Source organism: Patella vulgata, chromosome 5 (assembly GCF_932274485.2).
Source record: "Patella vulgata chromosome 5, xgPatVulg1.2, whole genome shotgun sequence".
NCBI classification, from domain to species: domain Eukaryota; kingdom Metazoa; phylum Mollusca; class Gastropoda; family Patellidae; genus Patella; species Patella vulgata.
Window position 1 is genome coordinate 17,266,223 of NC_065883.2, and position 19,992 is coordinate 17,286,214.

Consider the following 19,992-nt stretch of genomic DNA (forward strand, 5'->3'; position numbering starts at 1 on the left):
TAAAGAACAATCTATGCTATGTCTCCAAACAGTCAGAATAAAGTACTTTGAATGAAATCTTCATTATATTCATTTTACATTATCTATATTTGAACTACTGCTTCAATCTTTAATAAATAAAGAAGGGTTTTTATCCTTAGGTCAATATGTACCCCCTAATAAAACAAAAGGATGTTGGGGTGTTAGAGCTTCTCCGAGGACAGCGAATTACCATTTACAATTATATCACGATAAATGAACTTATTTTTCTTAGATTCTGAAACATTTTAAGAATGGTTTCTTTTTCAAATTTTGTTTTTTATATTTTAAGTAAAAGAATTCTTAATTTTTGTTAATTCTACCCCCCCCCCCCCAATTAAACAAAGATTCATATGTGATTAAGTCGACTGCATTAACCCCCCCCCCCCAGCCCCCATGTCCTATTCTCTTTATTTTGGAATACTGAAATATATAATTAGTTCTAAATTCTTATGGTATTCATTTATCCACAGCAGCAGTTCACTGATTATTCACCTATTAATATTTGATATATAATAATTGTCTTAGTGCAAGAAAACAGCACAATATATGAGTTGATACAAGTTGTTCAGAACGATGTATCACTAAAATCTGAATAAGGCCTACAATAATCTTTCACTGTTTCAGATAAAGTAGATATTCCATTTCTGGTTACCATTTCGCCTGTAATAAAAAAAATATATAACAATCTTATCATATTCATTAAAGTGTTCATGGAACAGGGTATTTATGTATGTGTGCCCCAAGTACCGTTCTGGTTACCAAATGGCAAAAATACATGGCGGCTTCTTGAGTAAATCGCTGGCTCGCAAACAAACCAGGTTGTCACAGTTTGGGCCGAGAAGGTTCATCGGGGTTAAAAGGGCTCAACAAAGAACAGATGTCTCGTGCGCGACTTATTTCACGGGACGGGCATAACTGTGGCATGTCACAATTCTGTGCCACTCAATACTAAGTCTGTCAATTCGATACTTACAGGACTGAAACCCGAGAACCTCAAACGCATCAAGCAATGTGCTTGATTGAAGCAATTCCGACAAAAGGTACGTTGGCCACCGCGCACCAATGACAAACCTTGAATGCCGAATGCTAGATAGAATTCGATTAAAATTCGACCTTTTTCTGATTCCTGACTCTATGAAGTGAATTTAAGACATCAAAATACTAAAACGTAAAACATTAATGTAAATAAAGGATTCAAACTTAAATTCTGTTCAATCCAACACGCCCTAAGCAGATTACCAGATCGCATTAAATGGGGAATAACTCTATTTAACATCGATCATCACAACTGCGACGCTTTTGCTTGGTTCTTTGATCGCAGCGTTTTTATCTTAAATATCAAATAATGCGTGGGTCGGTCCAATTCAGTTGTTAGACATTTGCGCTATATTTACATTTCTTTCTAATAAAGTTTAGCCCGAGAGCTTGGTTCAGAAAACTGAATCAGGGACATAGGTAGGTGTATGGGATTTCGTTTTATTCTGAATCTTCACATTACAAAAAGAGAGAAGCGATTATAGCTCGGACACTATGTGTGGCCCAATACCTGGATGTCTCGGTCTTGGAGTTTGCTTATAAAGGTAAAAAGTAACTCGTGATTTTCCTGTCTGGCTTACTCTTGTCAGTGATGCAGAATGAGGGGTCTTACAATGAAATGTGTCTATAGTAGTCTCGTGTATACTATTGGCATCACGTCAAAGACTCTGTGGCAGTTGGAAACCCCAATAATAGTAACCCGTAGTCTGCGCCAAGTTTAGAACGAATTCCAAAATGGCTGCCAATCTCCCCAACACCAGCTTTGGAAAAGGAGCAGTATTTTCAACGTTTTCAGAACTGAAGGCAACAATTAAGAAATGGGAAGGGTTAGGGTTAGGGTAGGACTATTTTTAAGACTATTCAGTTTTTAACTTCGCCGATGGAGGGCGTGAAAGCATCGTCGTAACAAAAACCTGAGGACTATTTTTACGACTCGTCGTAACAATAGCCATAGCCTTACTAATTATATAACCGTTAAACATACTCACATAAAAGTGATAATCGGGAGCCCAGATGTTGTTCTGTACCACCACGTTTGCTAAACTGATGTTCACAGGCTACAGCACAGTCTCGATATCTTCCTATCATTCTGAGAAGATCATTTCTCAATGGCCCCATCATTGGTCGATCATCTGTGGCTGTTATTAAAGACTTTATAAACTCATCAAATGATATATCTGAAATAAAAACGTAATCTTGACGTTAAGGAACCTAAAGCTTCTTGATTTAGATCATTAAATTGGTAATTGGGTTATTTGGATTAGTTCAACAAAGTTTCTAGTGATTTTCTAGTCTGTTTTCCCTTTGCCAGTGGCACAGTTGAGAGGTAAATAAACGCGTAGGTATGACAAAGTGGTGTATAACTTTCATCGAATTGAACGATAATTTAGGTGCATAGAACTTATTGACCCCAGCTGGGTTTTTTTTTATTAATATATGATATTGACCTTTCAACTCTGTATATACTTCTGTTAGGCATAAATTGGCTATGTTATAATTAATCCTATCTGTCATTTACACGCTACATATGATCTGTGTACAAGCTCCGCATGACGTTAAAGGAAATACGCATCGGCCAGTTAATCATACATACCATGACGTGATAAATAGACAATTCCATATATTATGGCCATTACTCTTTTCCATTTTCCCTAATTGTTGGGTTATATAACCAAGAGTTTACTGAAAGTTGGGAGAGAAGAGACGTAGACAAGAGACGAGCGGAAGAAGAGGGAAGTAGAGACCGGCGAAGGGCTCGTCTGAGTTCAGCGAGGCAGCAGGGCTGATTGGTTGAAATATAGTCATATTATACTATGTTAATGTACCGTGTTGATGTTTAATTTATGTTCCTGTTGTATTCATGTAGCTGTTTTATACTTTGTAGTGTAAATAAATGATATATTTACTAAACTGATTCTGTTATCACTAAAATAGTGTTACATAGGGTCTTCGGGTGGGACGAACAACCGAGGAAAATTGTATACATTGGCGTGCACGTAAACGAGAGAGAGGGAGAACTGGGGTTTAACGCCCAATCGACACAAATTAGGTCATTTCGGGACTAACATATGGTTTAATTTTTATTTCAATAATTCGCTTGCGCGTAGGGGTTTTAGCAGCGGGAGGAAACCGGAGGACCAGTAGAAAACCCATGAGGTTGGACGGGCGACTCTACTCCTTGTCACGTACAACCGGGTAATCGAAACCCACCAGTTTACTCAATGACAGACTGTATGATACAACGCGCGCGTGCTAACCATTCGGCTATCCAACCCCGCGTACGTAAACGAACACATAATAGTGACGACAGCTCAGTGTGTAAGGCACTGACTGACTAAACAGGACGTTCGGGGTTCGATCCCGGTGTTGGTCGAAAAAGTTACCCGGGATGTTGCAGCGTGGTTTACCCTTGTCAGTAGTTCAAAACGGGGGTAGGTTGGGGCTGACAAGGGATGTGCCTAGTTGTGTAAAAGTTGGTGTACATGTAAAACTGAAAAAAAGCCTTTGACAGGTGGAATTCGACGAAAGGGGAGGCCATAGCGCCACTGTCTGGTGGACAAAATGTTCCACATAACACTTTATATATGGCGTAAGCTCGCTTTCATTAGCCCAGTCGGCACAGAAAAGTAGGACGTTAATCCCTTTTCATTTAGATTAGTAGTGTGAAAAGTTCAAGATCATTATTGATTGGTAAGATTAATTCGGTATGATTACTAATATGGACTTGTCGGATGGTTCGTCAAGACGAAGCTGAGTGATATTTAGTCTAATTGTTCTCGAAAGCAGATATTTCTGGCTACTTATTCCAAACCCCAGCTTAAGCATGGGCCACTGAATAGGTCTCTTTTTTTGATCAGATATTATGCAATTTCTTCTTGTATCACATACCGTTTAATTGTTTGTTTCGCAATGACATTCAAAATGATATAAAATAATCTTTTCGTAGCATTAGGACCCGCTCCGTTTAAGCTGGGCGTTGACTTTCTTGAACGTATACTGTAACAGGCGGATAATCTTAACGTGCCCTGCATGTGTACATTCAAACAGGTGGCGGACCTATGAGATTAGGTGTGTGGATGGGGGGGGGGGGGCGGTGCGTCTTCTTCCGCCCAAGGAGAGACTTGTTATTTGTTGCGCATATCTGGACCCGAATGTAGCATTCAATTTTATCGGTTACCACTTCACTAAATGGCAATATAGTGAATGAAATTTGAAAATAAGTGATTTTTTTTTCTCAGACGTTATTTAAGAGGGTGGGGGAGAGGGTCAACTGGGTCTGCCACTGGTTCACATCCGAACGGCTACTACACTCTGAAAAAATCAGAAAACCTCGGCAACACAGTATTGTTTTGGTATCTTGTATGTATGAATTGGCCAGAAATATAAAATCTTAATCAAAATTATGTATTTAGAGCTCAATATTTAAAGCTCATATATACCAAAATAACCGAAGACGATCTTTAAAAAAAAAATCCATTTTAAGCATTAACTAGATATGAAAGGCGTGTGAAGGCCTTCAATAATTCAATAGAGGATGCTTAATACAGTGACGAACGGGGTATTTAATATTGGTCTTTGTACGGTGTGTACAATACACTTCAATATTTGTAGAATCACGTCCCAAATGCCAACAGAAAGTTCGCAGACAGATTATTATTGGAACTAGAAATTAATAGTAAATAGGTAAAAATTTAATATTCTTCGGTCAACGAAGAGAAAAAAAAAAGATTTTGACCATTCAGCTAAAATTGTGAATAGTCTCTAGGCTACATGATTTATAAAACGTCATTAATCACAGAACACGTGATGGGCGAAACATGTGTTCAATCGATAGATCAATAGATGTCTTTGCCTCATGGCTAACCTCGCATAGTGTTTTGTGTTTATCGGCGTGGCCAGCCTCAAAGTACAAAGTACAAATTGTCAGTTGTGCTGGGCGGAGGGCCTGGCAAGGACTGTTGTCTAGTTGTTCGGATGGGCCGAGAAACCGAGGTCCCGTTTACACATTTGCTTGACAGTTGGAATTCGATATAAGAGTAGACCGTAGCACCACTGTCATAGTCCACTGTATGGCGTAAGCCTGTCTTCATTAGCCCAGTCGGAGCAGAACAATAGGACGTTAAACCCCATTTCATTTCATTTCATTTCACAAAGACGCACATGAAATTCTGACCTGAAATTTCATATTTTATTGAACGCCACCACCTACGACCCGTACGTATCTATCGCTCGCAAACTAAATATAGCTCTAGCTGCATACTTCTCCACAGGACGACCAGAATGCCTACAGCCAAGAAACTGATCATTCTAATCACAATGAGCTCAACATGTCAAAATCATTTTATAAAAATATTGAAGAGGTTTGACCTTAACGAATTTATTTCTACGCGTAGATAATGGAATCTATAGGCTGTGGTGTCATGTTTATTTATTTCCGCCTCAAAATCATAAATACATTTACTAATACCTGGCAAATAATGTAAATTTAAACACTCTTCTTCGATTGTAGACTAAAACGTCAATACAAATTTACCTTCTATATGGGGAGTGCGGGGGGGGGGGGTGTCATTGCTATAAATAGACAGGTTGTGAAGTCGTGCACTGTCTGACTTATCTGGCTGGTTTTAGTTTTTCAATATCGGCTCACACCGGGCCTGGGGTAGAGTGCGTAAAAGATCTCTTGGCAGTTGTATTTAAAAAAAAGAGCAGCCATAATCGTGAATTGGCCGTATGTTAGTGTAAGAAAGTGTAACAGCCAATCAAGCCATGCCCATAAATACCCCCACCCGCTACACTATTTCAAGGTAAGCAGTACACATTTATCATTTTCAACCGGTTTGTTAGACCATTCAAATCATGCTTATATGCACTCATACCGGTAAAACACACCTAAATGTATACACTTTAAAGGGAGTAAAATTACACAAAATTATAACAATGTATATATCACCCTTAGGCATGACCAAATATATATACATAGATTGAAATTGGTGTGAGTGATTCCTTTCCCATGACAATTTATTTCCAGACAATTATGGAATTAAATTCTTAATAATTCAATATTGTCGGTTAATTGAAATACGTAGGTTAACACGACGTTAAAAGTTTTGCAAGAACGATCTGGTTATTATCGACTTGCTGGTCAGAATCAGTGACTTCGATATTTCTATCCAAATGCATGCATGCGTTCTTAAAGAGTAGGTATGATTCTATTCTAATAAGCGGCTTGCAGCCTAAATGACCATACTTGCAGCCATGACAGTAAGTAGTTGACACCAATGTATTTGATTAAAAGTTACAATAATTGTTTTAAAAAATTCTAAATAAATCACTGTGTATATACAGTCATATTGTATTAATATATGCTTTTGGACCCATTTGGTCTATTTTACGGTTCAAAAGAATTTTGCCATTCGCCCTTTAACATACTTTTGCCTAATTAATAGATTTATTGTGACAACTGTTCTGTGAAAATCCGAATCAGCCGCCTTGTTGGTGGTCAATTATCTGATAACAGTATATATGTCTCTAGTTCATTTGTTCTATTTTTATGACTATTATGAGATAAGAATAAGTGCACGGGATAACTTTTGTACTATGATATAGTTATGGTCTCAGACTAGCAATTATTTGCTGATTGACTTCAATGTTAAATGGCTGCAACATCACAGGCTACAGCTTTTTGCTAGGAGTACTGGATGCTGACTTGGGCTAAAATCTCACTTTTGGCGCGATGATTGCTCTACACAGCAACTAGGCAATTTACAAACTCTATCCCTCCGCTATAATATCACCAATATTACCTAAAAGTACTATGCAATTGCAAATTTGATCCATTTTTTCATATTCTAGACCTAAAGGTCAATTCAAAAAATGCAGAAAATGGGGAGAAATAAATTAAGCGAAAAATTGTCTATTTATAGCTCTTCTACATTCATGAAATAATTACTAGTCTCAGTCCTTATATTAGATCAGGCCTACATATTTCGTACACTTGGTAATTAAGGAAGGCCATGTATTATGTGTTTTATCTAGAGGGTCCACAAACAAATTGTGGACGGACGGACGGATAGGGGCGACGACAATATACGTCCACATGAAAATGTGGGCGTATAAAAAGGGGGTGGAGAGCCGCGTGGACTCAACAACTAAGTAACTGGCTCAGTCGGTGCAGAAAAGTGGGACGTTAAAACCCATTTCATTTCAATTAAAAAAAACCCCAAAATGTGACCTGAAATGGTAATGGAATGTCATTTGGATTGGTGTTTTTTTTTCTTTATGTATTTGAATAAAAAGATTGATAACTCAGGATTAAGAGAATTCGTGTAATGTCTTTTATGATAGCCCTTATCGATAGAGTAAAGCTTGCTTAATCATCTAACACATATTGACAATAATTTCCATTGACAATCTTATGTGATGAGAACATAATTCATCGGATTGTCAATGGCGGAAACCAAAAACACGCTTCTTCTAAGTATTTACAGCTTCTGCGGGCCATGTGGTTTTTTTAATCCGTCGTCTATTAATGGCATGGCATTATTAAATGGATTTTCCTATATATGTAATCACAGGATTAGATTTGTAACGACGGTAATAATTATCTCTGTACGAGTGTGATTTCCAATTTTAGTTCGTGCCAAATGCTATCAAAATGGCGCGTCGAAATGTCAGACTTATCTCCACTTTACTTCCACTTTACAGTATTAGACAAGTTTCATTTATAGCCACCAAATTAAACGGTATTGCACAACTGAAACAAACCTAGCAAGAACAGTGGTTTTATGTCAATCACAAGTCCAGAATAGTACACAATTAATCGTGGGGATAAGACAATTACGATTCTATGGTATAACGGCTTGGGTTGGAATATTGTAAATACCAGCGTTGACATATTGGAACATTTTATAAAATAACTGAAATAAATCAAGATACCGACCAGGCCTATACGAATTCTAAGAAGAATGTAAAATTACCAATCTAATCAATATTCGCAATTTTTCTTCTCTACAGGTACAAACAAATGCACCCCTTTTCCCTTATAAATTGGAAGAAATATCCAACTTCTTTTAAGTTGCTTTCTTTTTTTTTTTATCAGAAATGAATGCCATTAAGCCTATACTCTATACAGAATATGCTGCCAATTTAGTACATTTATAAACAAGTATCATTTACCAACTTTCTAAAGATGCGGGCATTTCAAATGCAGTTTTATTAACCAGTAGTTTTGTAATTGCACCACCATTCAATAAATGAAATGAGCACAAATTATCAAAGATTGTTGTTTCTTTTTAGAGAGGGGATGCAAAACAGGCTAATAATAAATAGATTTCGGTTTCGGAACAGAACATAACTTTTTTACCATATCACATATTTTGTCCTTTTTGAAGGGGTGGGGTGGGGGTGAAAAAGAGTCGCTTAAAGCCGAAGTGGTATTGAGAAGGGGCTGTGGGTGAAGCGGGGGTGGGGTAATTTATTGTAAAATACTCAATATATAAAGCAGATGCATTTCATGACGATGGTCTGTGTTTTAATGAATCGAAAATTTAAAGCGATTTTCAATATACGATATTTATCAGCAACAGTGGTTACGGGTGTATCTAAAGGTTAAATAAATTTGTGGCCAATTCGTTGGACCTTCGTGTATATTTAAAACTTGAAGCTCCAAACCCAAACCCTGAAACTGCATTGCAATTGACAAACGCGTTATTAACGCGCTCCTTGATAAAATCTAACCAAACTTCCCGGTTGATTCTTACAGTGTTCGTCTCTACATATAAACAATTCAATGTGGTTGTGGGCCAACACATATTTCTGTTTCGTTATAATTATCATTATATCCACGTAGTCCTATGGTATGATAAGGGAGCAAGTTTTACGATTGGTATCGTTTCCTGAACAACGTCCACGGTTTCGAACGAGCTTGCGGTCATAAACAGTTGATTTCTGTGACAAATGAACTGTCCAAACGGACACAAACTAGGTAATTTCTGATTTCGGGAATAGCATATGGTTCAAATTTATTTCAATATTTCGCTTTCGTATAGATATCTTTACCAGTAGGAGGAAACCGCAGGAACTGGAGAAAACTCAGGAGGTTGAACAAGCGATCTTACTTCTTGTCACGTACAAGCGTGGAATCGAATCCACGCTACTTGACTCAATGATAGATCTTGATCCAAGGTGCACGCGTTAACATTTCGGTTACCCAACCCCCTCTTCGTTTTTTTAAAAGTTCATTTCCTTCTGCACAATTCTGTTGGTATATATATATCAAAAGAAAGGTATTTGGCGTCTACCCAACGCTAGTATACTAATTGCCAAAACTTGTGTATACGATTTTCTGGGTTTCTTAAAGTAAAACAGATGGCTTAATTACAGACATTGTTAATATGGAGATTGGTATAAGATATAAAATATTGTCATTCAACGTCTATACCAGATACTGTCCAACATTTACAGTATCTGTTATTATAATTAATTATAACGGTTGGAGTTAGCGATAATAGCTCGGGATGGTTCACATATATGACACTGTTGGTCTTTAGTTTAACGTCCCATGCGCGCCCAATAGTATGGAGTTTAAGCGTACATGTTCGATCCCCGCAAGGAACCCCGATTTACGTAATGTTATCTTAAAGGGGTATTATGTAAGATTAGATAAAGAGCAGATAAAATTGATAATGAAAATTGAATATGTTGAAATTTTCTGTCAAATTTTCAGTCGAGTTTTCGCCGTTACAAAAAAATGTCTCCTCGATTGTCATTTCTACCCCTGTTAAGATAATAAACAAAGTCCCCATTATTCATTTTGAAATTAAATCATTAACCGCAAATCGTATTTAAATCTGTTGAAAATCTAGAGAATAGGGTGGCATTGAGCGTTGATTATGATCTTGGTAAGTTAATTAATTTATTAATGTCTAATTAATAATGTATATAACATTTAAGGCGAAAAAAAGACATGCAATATGCAGATTTAGCTCTTGCATAATGCCTGTTTAACGACTGAAGAAAAAACACCCCGTTCTGAAACCCAGGGGACATTATCCAGGATATTCACCAGAAACATGACTATAGCTATAAATCCTAATTAATAGTTTTATTTCGGTTCGTCTTTATGCTTCTTCAAATGTGTTCAAAGGGGTTTACATCAACGCGCGTCATGTTATGCACCAGACTTCAGCGAGTTTACAAATAGAGCAGTGGAGGATGTTTTGACGTTATTGGGAGAGACCCTTTTCCGTTGACAATACACAAAACAATGACAAAGCTTGTCATATGTCAAATAGAATATAGAACATAAAACCAATGAATAAATGAAATGGGGTTAACGTCCTACTTTTCTGCACCTACCGGGAAAAACATCAAATGGGGGTAAACGCCGTACTTTTCTGTGCCGGCTGGGCTAATAAAGACGGGCGGGATAATCAAGAAGGGCATATGCCAAACAGTGTGCTATGAAAGAGATTGTGCATAGGTAATTTATTTAACTGCCAAGGGTTCTTTTACACGGAACCTCGGTTTTTCTTCCCATCTGAACGCTTAGCCACTGTCCTAGTCCGCCCCCGCCTCCTTCCAAGCCTGCATCACTGACAAGGCGGAGCCGCCCAGGTAAATACCGAGAAACTTTTAGTTCCCAACACCGAGATGGAACACGGGACCTCCACCTTACAGAGACATCGCTTTAATCACTGAGCCACCGTGGCGTTTAAGGAGCATAAAACGAAAGAAAGGGAAAAAACAATTCAAAACTGGGTTTAATCATATTGGGTATAAATGACTTGTTCCTTTATAAAAGACATTGCATTGTTGTATTATTAATTTACAATTGGTTTGTAAAATATTATAAATGTGACATACAGGATTACTTGTATGAAATTGTTGGTTTTATCAATTTATGATTACAATAAACAAAAGACACAGATTATGTGCTGTTTTGGTATAAATTGAGTGCACGTACACGTTATATTGCATTATAAGACTAATGAAGCAGGTGATAAAAGTATTTGCTATTTGAGTTCTGTTTCAACACCAGTACATTAAATTTAAACGTATCGAATCCATATCTTTATCAATGGCAAAAATACTAAAGGTTTTACTAATCTATAAATTTCACGAAACATTTAGATACAAAATTTGATAAGGATGGCGTTGGTGACCAAGGAGAACCGTTTACAAGGACATGATACCTACAAATTCTATTACAACTTGTAGAATTTGCCAAATTAGATAAATTGAATCTATTCATTTTAATAAAAGAGTACAATGAAAGAATTCATTCCACTGAAAATATATTGTTCAAAAGGGTATGCGAAAAGACTAAAATCAGCAACAGTCACCAAAAATAAAATCTGATCTTAGTACAGCACCTCAGAACTGGTGTAATGTATTATGCAAAGTAGGATTTATAAGTTGTTGTAAATGAAATGAAATGAAATGGAGTTTAACGTCCTACTGTTCTGCTCCTAACCTGGGCTAATGAAGACGGATAAGTTGTTGTATCTTGTATACACGGGTAATTGTTTTATAACAGGCCAACATGAGAAATAAAATTGTTACATGATATTCCACTTGGCGGGAAAAAATATGAACTGTTTGGGGGGGGGGGATATTGAAAGCCAGTTTGAGCTCTGCTCACAGGTAACCAACATGAACGTCAGTTTTAAACCTATAAAGTTAAAATGAAAACAGAAACCCAAAGACCGTTGCTGATATATTTGATGTATATGATTGAAAAGTAAATACTACCTACCTGAACCTGTCATTCTTCTCAAAGAACGGTTCCACAGAATTTTTAAAGTACGGAGTCGTGGGTTTGCCCTTTCACACCGATTTTCACATAACGTCGATGCCGTGCTAAGGGCTAACAAAAATGTCAGTAAAAACAGATACAGCGGAGCTCTTTGCGACTTCACCCTTTCCTGCATACCCTGTGAAATAAGAAATAAGACGAAATCAAATCAGAAGTGGTCTAAAATAGAAGTCAATTTGATCGATTACCAGAACTGTTCATTTCCCACGCATGTAAATACACAAGGCGGGTATTATAAAGCATTATAGGGTTAATACAGCCCAACCGCCCACAACACCAAATAAGGAATGTAAAATGATTTTGAGTGGTTTGTGACAAATTGAAGGAAAGACTCCTTATCCGTTATCGTCTCGGATCTGTTCAGTGCGTAATAATTTCTTTTGATTTGATAGAAAATACGATATTAATGGATGGCAATATTGTATAACGACTTTACACACTGGATCAGATACCTGTAATATAAATCATTTTTTGTCAATATTATTGAACGATTTTGACCACGGTGTAAATATCCTGTCTTTACTTTCAACTTCTTACTTCTCTCTTGTTCCAGAAATGTCTAGATGAGATTTCTACTGAAGCCAGTTAATGAATTAAATCGTAAGTGAAGTGTCATTAAAAAGGGGCTTGTTCGTTTATATTGTTTTCCTTTGTAAATAATAAGTCATTTTAATCATTGTTTCAAACAACTCCGAAAAGTAGAATAATATAAGCACAACGCCCACTGTCGCCAGGTTAATCCTATAGACATGCTTTTAGTGCAATGTGTGCGTTTACACGTCTTCTTCAAACCGGTTGGTGCACAACATCATTGCTATCACCTTTGGTAAAGTCACTAGCGTCAACATTTTAAATACACTGGAACTCGTTGGAACCGGATTCAAAAATCACCTGACAATATGTCGCCTGCTACCGGAAATTGTTTATTGGGGATGGCTAATAGATGGGGCCATATCGAATATTACTGTATGGGGTTCGCTACAAAATCATTTTATTGTAAAAAAAAAAAAAAAAAAAAAAATCCACGACAAACATGACTATCCTCAGAATTACTGATAAACTGAACATTTACGCTAGCCGGTTATTCGGGAACAATGTATACTTTCTTAACCACCGACATCACATAAAATTAAGATCCTAATTATCTGTAAATGGTTCAGATGAATATGTTATCAATTAGTTTCGTGGATAGTCTTTTCATGGGCACAACGGTTGCGCCTTTAACCAAGGAGATATACACCACGATTCTTATTGCCATCCTATGCTGGATTAGCCTCTGAAAAACGACAGGCGTTTATGCTTAGTTTCCCCCAAGATCGCACCCAGTGGCATCTGATTTAAGTCGCACTAACGACGAACAAAGGAACTTTAATGGGCTTTTTTTAAAATCCGATTGAATCCAAACCTTGCGATTAAATACCGTCGATATTTTGCTTTTGTTTTCTTGATTAAATGTTAAATAATGAATCAGGAGACAGTTATCCCAGACTAACTCGTAAAAAAAAAATAGATATTGTTTGACAAATTCAAATGAAAATCGCCGGCTTTAGTGTCATTTCAAATTTCACTAAATCAGTTGTATCTATATTCAATGGCAAGACGAAGATCCTGAAATCAAACGAGTTCTTATTGTAATCAGTACAAAAACTACAAAAAACAACATTTTAACACATCTCATGATAAGCCTGGCTTCTATCGTGTTAACGGGATATTTGTAACTCCTTAAATAACTTATATACATTATTCGAAACGCGTTATTTTCTTGACTCAATCTTCCTATATTAAATTATTAAAAATACCCAAATGACAGAGACATAACCTAGGTCATTTGGGGACTAACATAATGTTGAGAATATATTAGTGAACTCGAAAAGCGTTTAAAATCTGTAGATATTTAAAAAGGTTAGATGACCCCCAAACTTCTCCCAAGGAATGGGAGATCATTGAAAGTAACTATGGCAGTCATCATTACAAACGATGGAGCTGAACAACCTAGTAAAATAGGTACCATGCTAATTACAAACAAATTGGCAACAATATCCAATCACATTAAGATTTTAAGGTATTGAGACGGACATTTCATATGAGGTGCCTTAAGATAAATGTCTTGGTAAGGGCATTTTACTATCAAGGTTCTAATCCTCCGTTTACAGTTGTCCGACGTCGTTACTGAGTACGGGGTATTGTCTTCACACGCGTAAAATGTAAACAGATGTGAATGCAAAACTTTCCTTGTCAATCGGTAGTAGGCCTATCGTTTGGATTTGGCAATACAGACTCAAGCCAACGCTCCACTCCGCTATACACTCTTAAGACCAACTAGAAATCAGCCTGATTTCTTCATGTTTAGGAATTTGACCTCAAAGATAATGGAAGTTTGTTGAAGAGAATCCTGTCATCAACTTCTCAAAGATAATAAATTGTCGCCCAATTATTATCTATTTAGATGGTGCAGTGTATAAGTGTCATATTACACTGCTCTATATTTAGAATATAAAAGCTAGATGATTTGGAGATCAGGTTCTGTGGGATTTTCAATTGAAATTAAAATTAAAATTGAATAAGAGAATAAAAGAAAATAATCAAATTGAATGTAGAAATAAACAAATTTAATAACAATTTAATACAATAATTGTATCATGAAAATAAAATTGATTCAAATATTACATAAAGTAATAATTAGCTTATTTAATTAGATGTAGCATCTTGTTTTAGCCAGGGTATACAAACATAAATTTCAAATTTAAACCAAATCGGCTAAAAATTATGACCTCTACACTGTTCACGAGCTCAAAACGTAATATTTCGTACAATCGGGGGCCATAATCCATGAAGTTACAGTCCGATACATGCCAATATCGAAAGGAACCGAGATCTTAGGGGGATTAACCTATATTTCAAGTTTCATTGAAATTGGATAAAATTTGTGTCCTGTAGAGTGTTCACAAACAATTGTGGACGTCCGGACAGAGCCGACGACAATATACGTCCACATGAAAATGTCAGCGTATAAAAATGGATTCAAATATTACATAAAGTACCGGTAATAATATGCTTATTTAATGAGATGTAATATCTAATCAGTTGATAACTATCTGGCAGTCATTATCAGAAATCGTTGAAAATCAACAGGCTTCTTCGTCTGATGACCTTAAAGACTGTGTATATATTTAAAGTCAATCGGATATTAACTTTAGCCCCTAGAGCGTCCACCAGATTTTTCAAAGTGATAAAGGGCGATATATGTAACTCTGGCAGTAATTATCGGAATTTGGTGAAAATCAATAGGATTCTTTGTAAACACGGATATTAATTTCAAGTCAATCAGATATTAAATTTACCTCTAAAGAGACCACAACCTTGTATTACATACTTTTAGGCTATTCTTCAAGTGTCATATTGAGTAATTTGTATATAATAGTGTTAAGTTGTTATCTATCAACCTCATCATCGATAATAAATATGATTTATATAAAAAAGAGCTTTTTATTTTAGAAATTAAAATGTTGTCATTTGATACTCACAATGGCAGGTTTATAGCTATCAACACTTATCTAACTGGACTATTTATATCAGCAATAATGCCACTCAGGCTGGACATATTGTTTAGATTAGCATTCCAGGCAATTAAAAATCAGTGAACCGGGCCAAACCCAAACATCCAAAATTTAGCTCTTTTTTCTAGATGGTCTTAGGACTGTATAACTAGTAGTTTGTTACTAATTAACAAAGCCATTTCACCAACAAATAAACAAGCAAAAGCTAACTGTCACGGCCATTAATAGAAAATAGAATTATTTCAGTTTGATGGAAATCCCTAAAAGGTATTTAAAATATTTTTACAGGTTAACACCAAAGGTGCGCTAACGCACATTCCGTCATTAATTTACAGCACAGTGATCAATTTTGTAATCGTGTTTTCGGAGCTAAATTGTGAATGTCACGTCACATTAAACGAATAGCAGGGGTACCGATTTCACGCACTACTGCATCAAATGTGAAACTTTGACTATTTTAATTTGTTCACCATAACAGCAAGTCTGTTTTTAATGTGTATTGTAAATGTCAGATCTTATGAGATACCTTTTTGCTTGACTGATTTTGAGATACAAACTTTCCAACGTTGGCGTGGTAACGGGGTTCAGCGTCCAGGAGTCAACCACACTTTCGACCTATTTTACTAAATTTGTTAGATTGCATAATAAAGGAAGAATAAAGCAATGTTGTGGAATATATTTTATAATTGCACCGAATAAATATTACAATTTAAATGGTGTCATTTATATTAGAGCAGTCAAAAATTCTGATAGTTTTTTCAGAATGATAACACGTAGAGCCCTATTTATTTTCGGAAGAAGATGTGCCTCTCTATTACACGACAAAATTCGATTACTATGCAATTTTCACATCCGTGCGTTTAATTCTCTGAACATTAATAAAAAGTACGCACGCTACGTAAATTGAAATCCGCGATAGCTTAACAGATTTGTTTCTAATTTTGCACAATCTAATCTGAACATGCTCGATTGAACTGTATTGTCACATCACGTCAAATCGATTCTATTTACCAACTGGCGGATACACCGTTAATTAATTCTAAAAGTAAGTTAGAAATAAGACATTATAGATAACTGTTGAATGTCACATAGTTTTATTCTAATTCTAAAATTTCGTAAAATTTGCGACAGCCAAAATTTATAAGTACAAATTTATCGAAAGTAAACCGTTGCACGGGGTTTATAGCATCCATAAAAAAATGAATAATACGAGTCGGATCTTACACCATAAACGTATTCACCATGCAAGAGTGCGCGTGATGAATTAAACTTCACAAAAAGGTTGTTATATTTGAAGAAGTATTTATTATATTTAATAATCGTATGTGCGAATGGTGTTAACCGGTGTCTAGAAGTGGCATTGGAATTGACATTTTAATAATGGATTTGCGATCGCTAGGGAATACAATTACACAGGCGTCAATAAGCATAGTTTAATATTATATCTTTTTTACATCAACGATGGGCCGAATAATACACGGATGTGTATGCCTATAGTGATGACTGATGAATTTAAAGTACGGCTAATGTTTCTTAAGAATATATATGGTTTTTTTGTGCTGGAAGGAGAATTTGCTCGTTTAGTGGCGTTTCTGGATACTCTTCACCGAATTCCCGTAGGCGACACCACTGACAAGAAACCACAATTACAAGATCCAACTCCATGTTGTTGGCGATTTTAATTACATGCAACATTCAATATGTGAGGTGTGCTGTTCATATACAAATAAAATTGTCTCATTTGGCTAAAGATGTCTTATCACGGACAAACTGTGATTTGCTGATATAATTGGACTAAAAACATTCAAACTAATTTATCTATGAAAAGTTTGCTTCAAACCCCTCTCAAAACATTTGAATCCCAAGAAACTACCAAAAGTTTGCTTCAATCGGCACTCAAAACATTTGAATCCCAAGAAACTACCTAAACCGTAAAAATCTATTTTAAGCAAGTTTGTCACTTGACTTTATTGCGAGAGAGTCCATCGCAGCTTGTATTTGCCGCTATCGCTGTCCATTTACCATAAACATCGAAGCCTAAATAAATCCTTGTATTATTCTCTGCAACCCGTTACCACAGTTTAATCGTAAATCTGTTGCATACATGTAAGTATCTCACTGTTCTCACAACCGCTAACCAGTCGATCAAGAAATACCAAGCGCGTTCCTTCAACAAGTCACAAGAATCATCCGGAAATTGTGTACTATGTTTCTTAATTTCATACTGTTATATAGACCTACGTAAGATGCAAATTTGTCTGAAAAATAATGTGGACCTGTTGATGCATCGGAAGATTTGGACGATGTAAGATACGTTTCAAATAGTTCAAATAGACACCGCTTAACCCAAGTATATTTGTTAGAGACGACTTTTTCTAAGCTATTTAAAAATGCATTATGTAATATATAGATAAAGAGCTGGCTGTCCTTGCTAGAATGAAAAATGCATATTTCAAAATTTCAGCCAAATTACTTTATTCTGAGCGAAGTTATAGGCGTTTAAAATTTAGACAAGATAGTCTGGATTGCCAAGTATCATTACTGCGATAATAAACAAAGTCTCGATTATTCATGTTAACGTTAAATTATTAAATGGTATGGGTGTTCTAATCTATTCAATACAACGGCCATCTGATGGTCGTGGGAGTTGATTATAAATGTCTGATTAATAATTTGTATAAAATTTGAAGCTAGAAATAAACACCTGTAATAGGCAGATTGATCGGTTATGAGAAAGAATACAAAGTACCCAAGGTCCTTTGAGAAATAAGACAACACAAATACGTCTACACTTTTAATAAAAGAAATAGCTCATGTCTTTAGTGAAACATGACGTGGAGTGTCTTTGCATGGCAAAAGTTATATCAACTTTTCTTAATATAATATGTTGAAGGGGTATAAAGACAGAATGAACAATGTGTGCATGCGGCTTACAAGCAGTTATACAGAGCTAAGCTTGCACTACATTCTACTCAATGTATATTAATCCAATTAGGTTATTCTGTTTTTTGTCTACTTGAGTCCAGGTCATAACCCATCAATTACTACTTCATATGTGGATGAGAGGTAATCAGCGCCACCTACAAGCTTACTGTCAGATCACTATAATCACCACTCGCAGACGATAAATCTCTACCAAGGATTTCCTATGACCATATGTATTGCTCTCTGGGGAGCTGCAAATATACAGCTTATTCGATCCTTATTGCCGTACGCCCAAGCTGTGTGAATGTTGGCATATTGTCCATATTCTCTTTTATAGGGCGCATGATATAAGGCCGGTGGGTCTTTTCTCTTATGCTAGTCTAATACTTTTCGGTTTATTCTATTTAGAGGAGTGATCGACGGCACGAACGGAACGAAAAATAAAATCCCGTCTTAATTAGATTGTGGGGAGCCGCGGTGGCTCAGATGAATAATGTGCTGACTCTCTAACCTGGAGGTCTCGGGTTTAATCCCAGTTTTGACCCAGTTCCTCGGATTTTCGGGCGTGGTTTCCCTTATAGTCAGTGGTGCAGAACGGAACAGCGTCCAATCGTTCGAATGGGCAGAAGAACCGAGGTCCTGTGTACTCATTGGTGTGACATAAAATAACCATTGCCAGTTGGAATTCAAAATAAGAGTAGGCTGTAAAGAATTTCACCTAACTAAATAACTAGAAAATTTAAATTTCCCCAAGGGTGCAAATGTGCCATCATCCAGAATCTGAATCTTACATAATTGTCTTGAGATTTGTATAAAAGAAAACTTATGATTGAATTACAATATTCTTCAAATTGCGTACATAAGTCATATGGTAGACGTTTTTTTTTTCCTGAACGTCAGATTGTTGAAGTGAATTCAGTATTGTTACCGATTTCCAATAAATTTAGTGGGCCGTATTGAAATGTTGATCCGTCGCCAGACTTATTTAGTCCTCGTAAGCAACGTGAACAAAATGATAAGGCTTCATCTCCTACATTGGAGCACATTTTTACTTTGTTATTTAATGCGATTAATTGGCTCTATCCAAAACATTATTGCATGATACATCCGACAAATTATATTGTTTTGTATAAAACACATTTTGATACGTACGGCTATCCATACAAGAAAAGCTAGCACGATCTCTTTCTTTCGGCTTCCTCCACACTGATATACTTCATGTCTAAATAATTATTTGCCAAAGTTATAGCATTTGGCCGGTGTGTTAAATTAGATCCGGTATTTTTAAAGAAATGAATGAAACGTATCGTCATCGGTGTGTTTGAGACAGACATAATTTTAATGAAGATGAAACTCACCACAATTCGCCACATTCTTTTGCACTGAGAATCAGCGAGTTTATTCCACATTTGCCATGATCCAGAATCTTAAAACTACTTCGTATGCATTTTCTAACATAAAAAATCACCTACCTTGCTTCAATAAGTATTTAGGTATTTCGCTCAATAATTGCACTATGAACAAAGCGATATTTTGATTTTTCATTAACACTATTTTCTTCGGGGAAATCAGACCAGAATTTTGTTTTATATACAAATTCTTTAATCAGCATTGGGAATAAAGTAGTTGGCTATATTC

The 19,992-nt window shown here is 36.1% G+C and overlaps 1 protein-coding gene across 1 annotated transcript in view; it reads right to left on the reverse strand.

The window, feature by feature from the left end:
* Positions 1–424: 424 nt before the first annotated feature.
* The window catches only part of LOC126820992 (uncharacterized), a 33,022-nt gene continuing 13,454 nt past the window's right edge, over positions 425–19,992 (reverse strand). The window contains exons 2-4 of the mRNA XM_050549237.1: positions 11,813–11,990; positions 2,046–2,234; positions 425–681 (exon numbers count right to left, since the gene is read on the reverse strand). Of these exons, the coding sequence (XP_050405194.1) occupies positions 587–681; positions 2,046–2,234; positions 11,813–11,987 (459 nt within the window). The 5' untranslated portion in view covers positions 11,988–11,990 and the 3' untranslated portion in view covers positions 425–586. The remainder of the gene's footprint in view (positions 682–2,045; positions 2,235–11,812; positions 11,991–19,992) is intronic.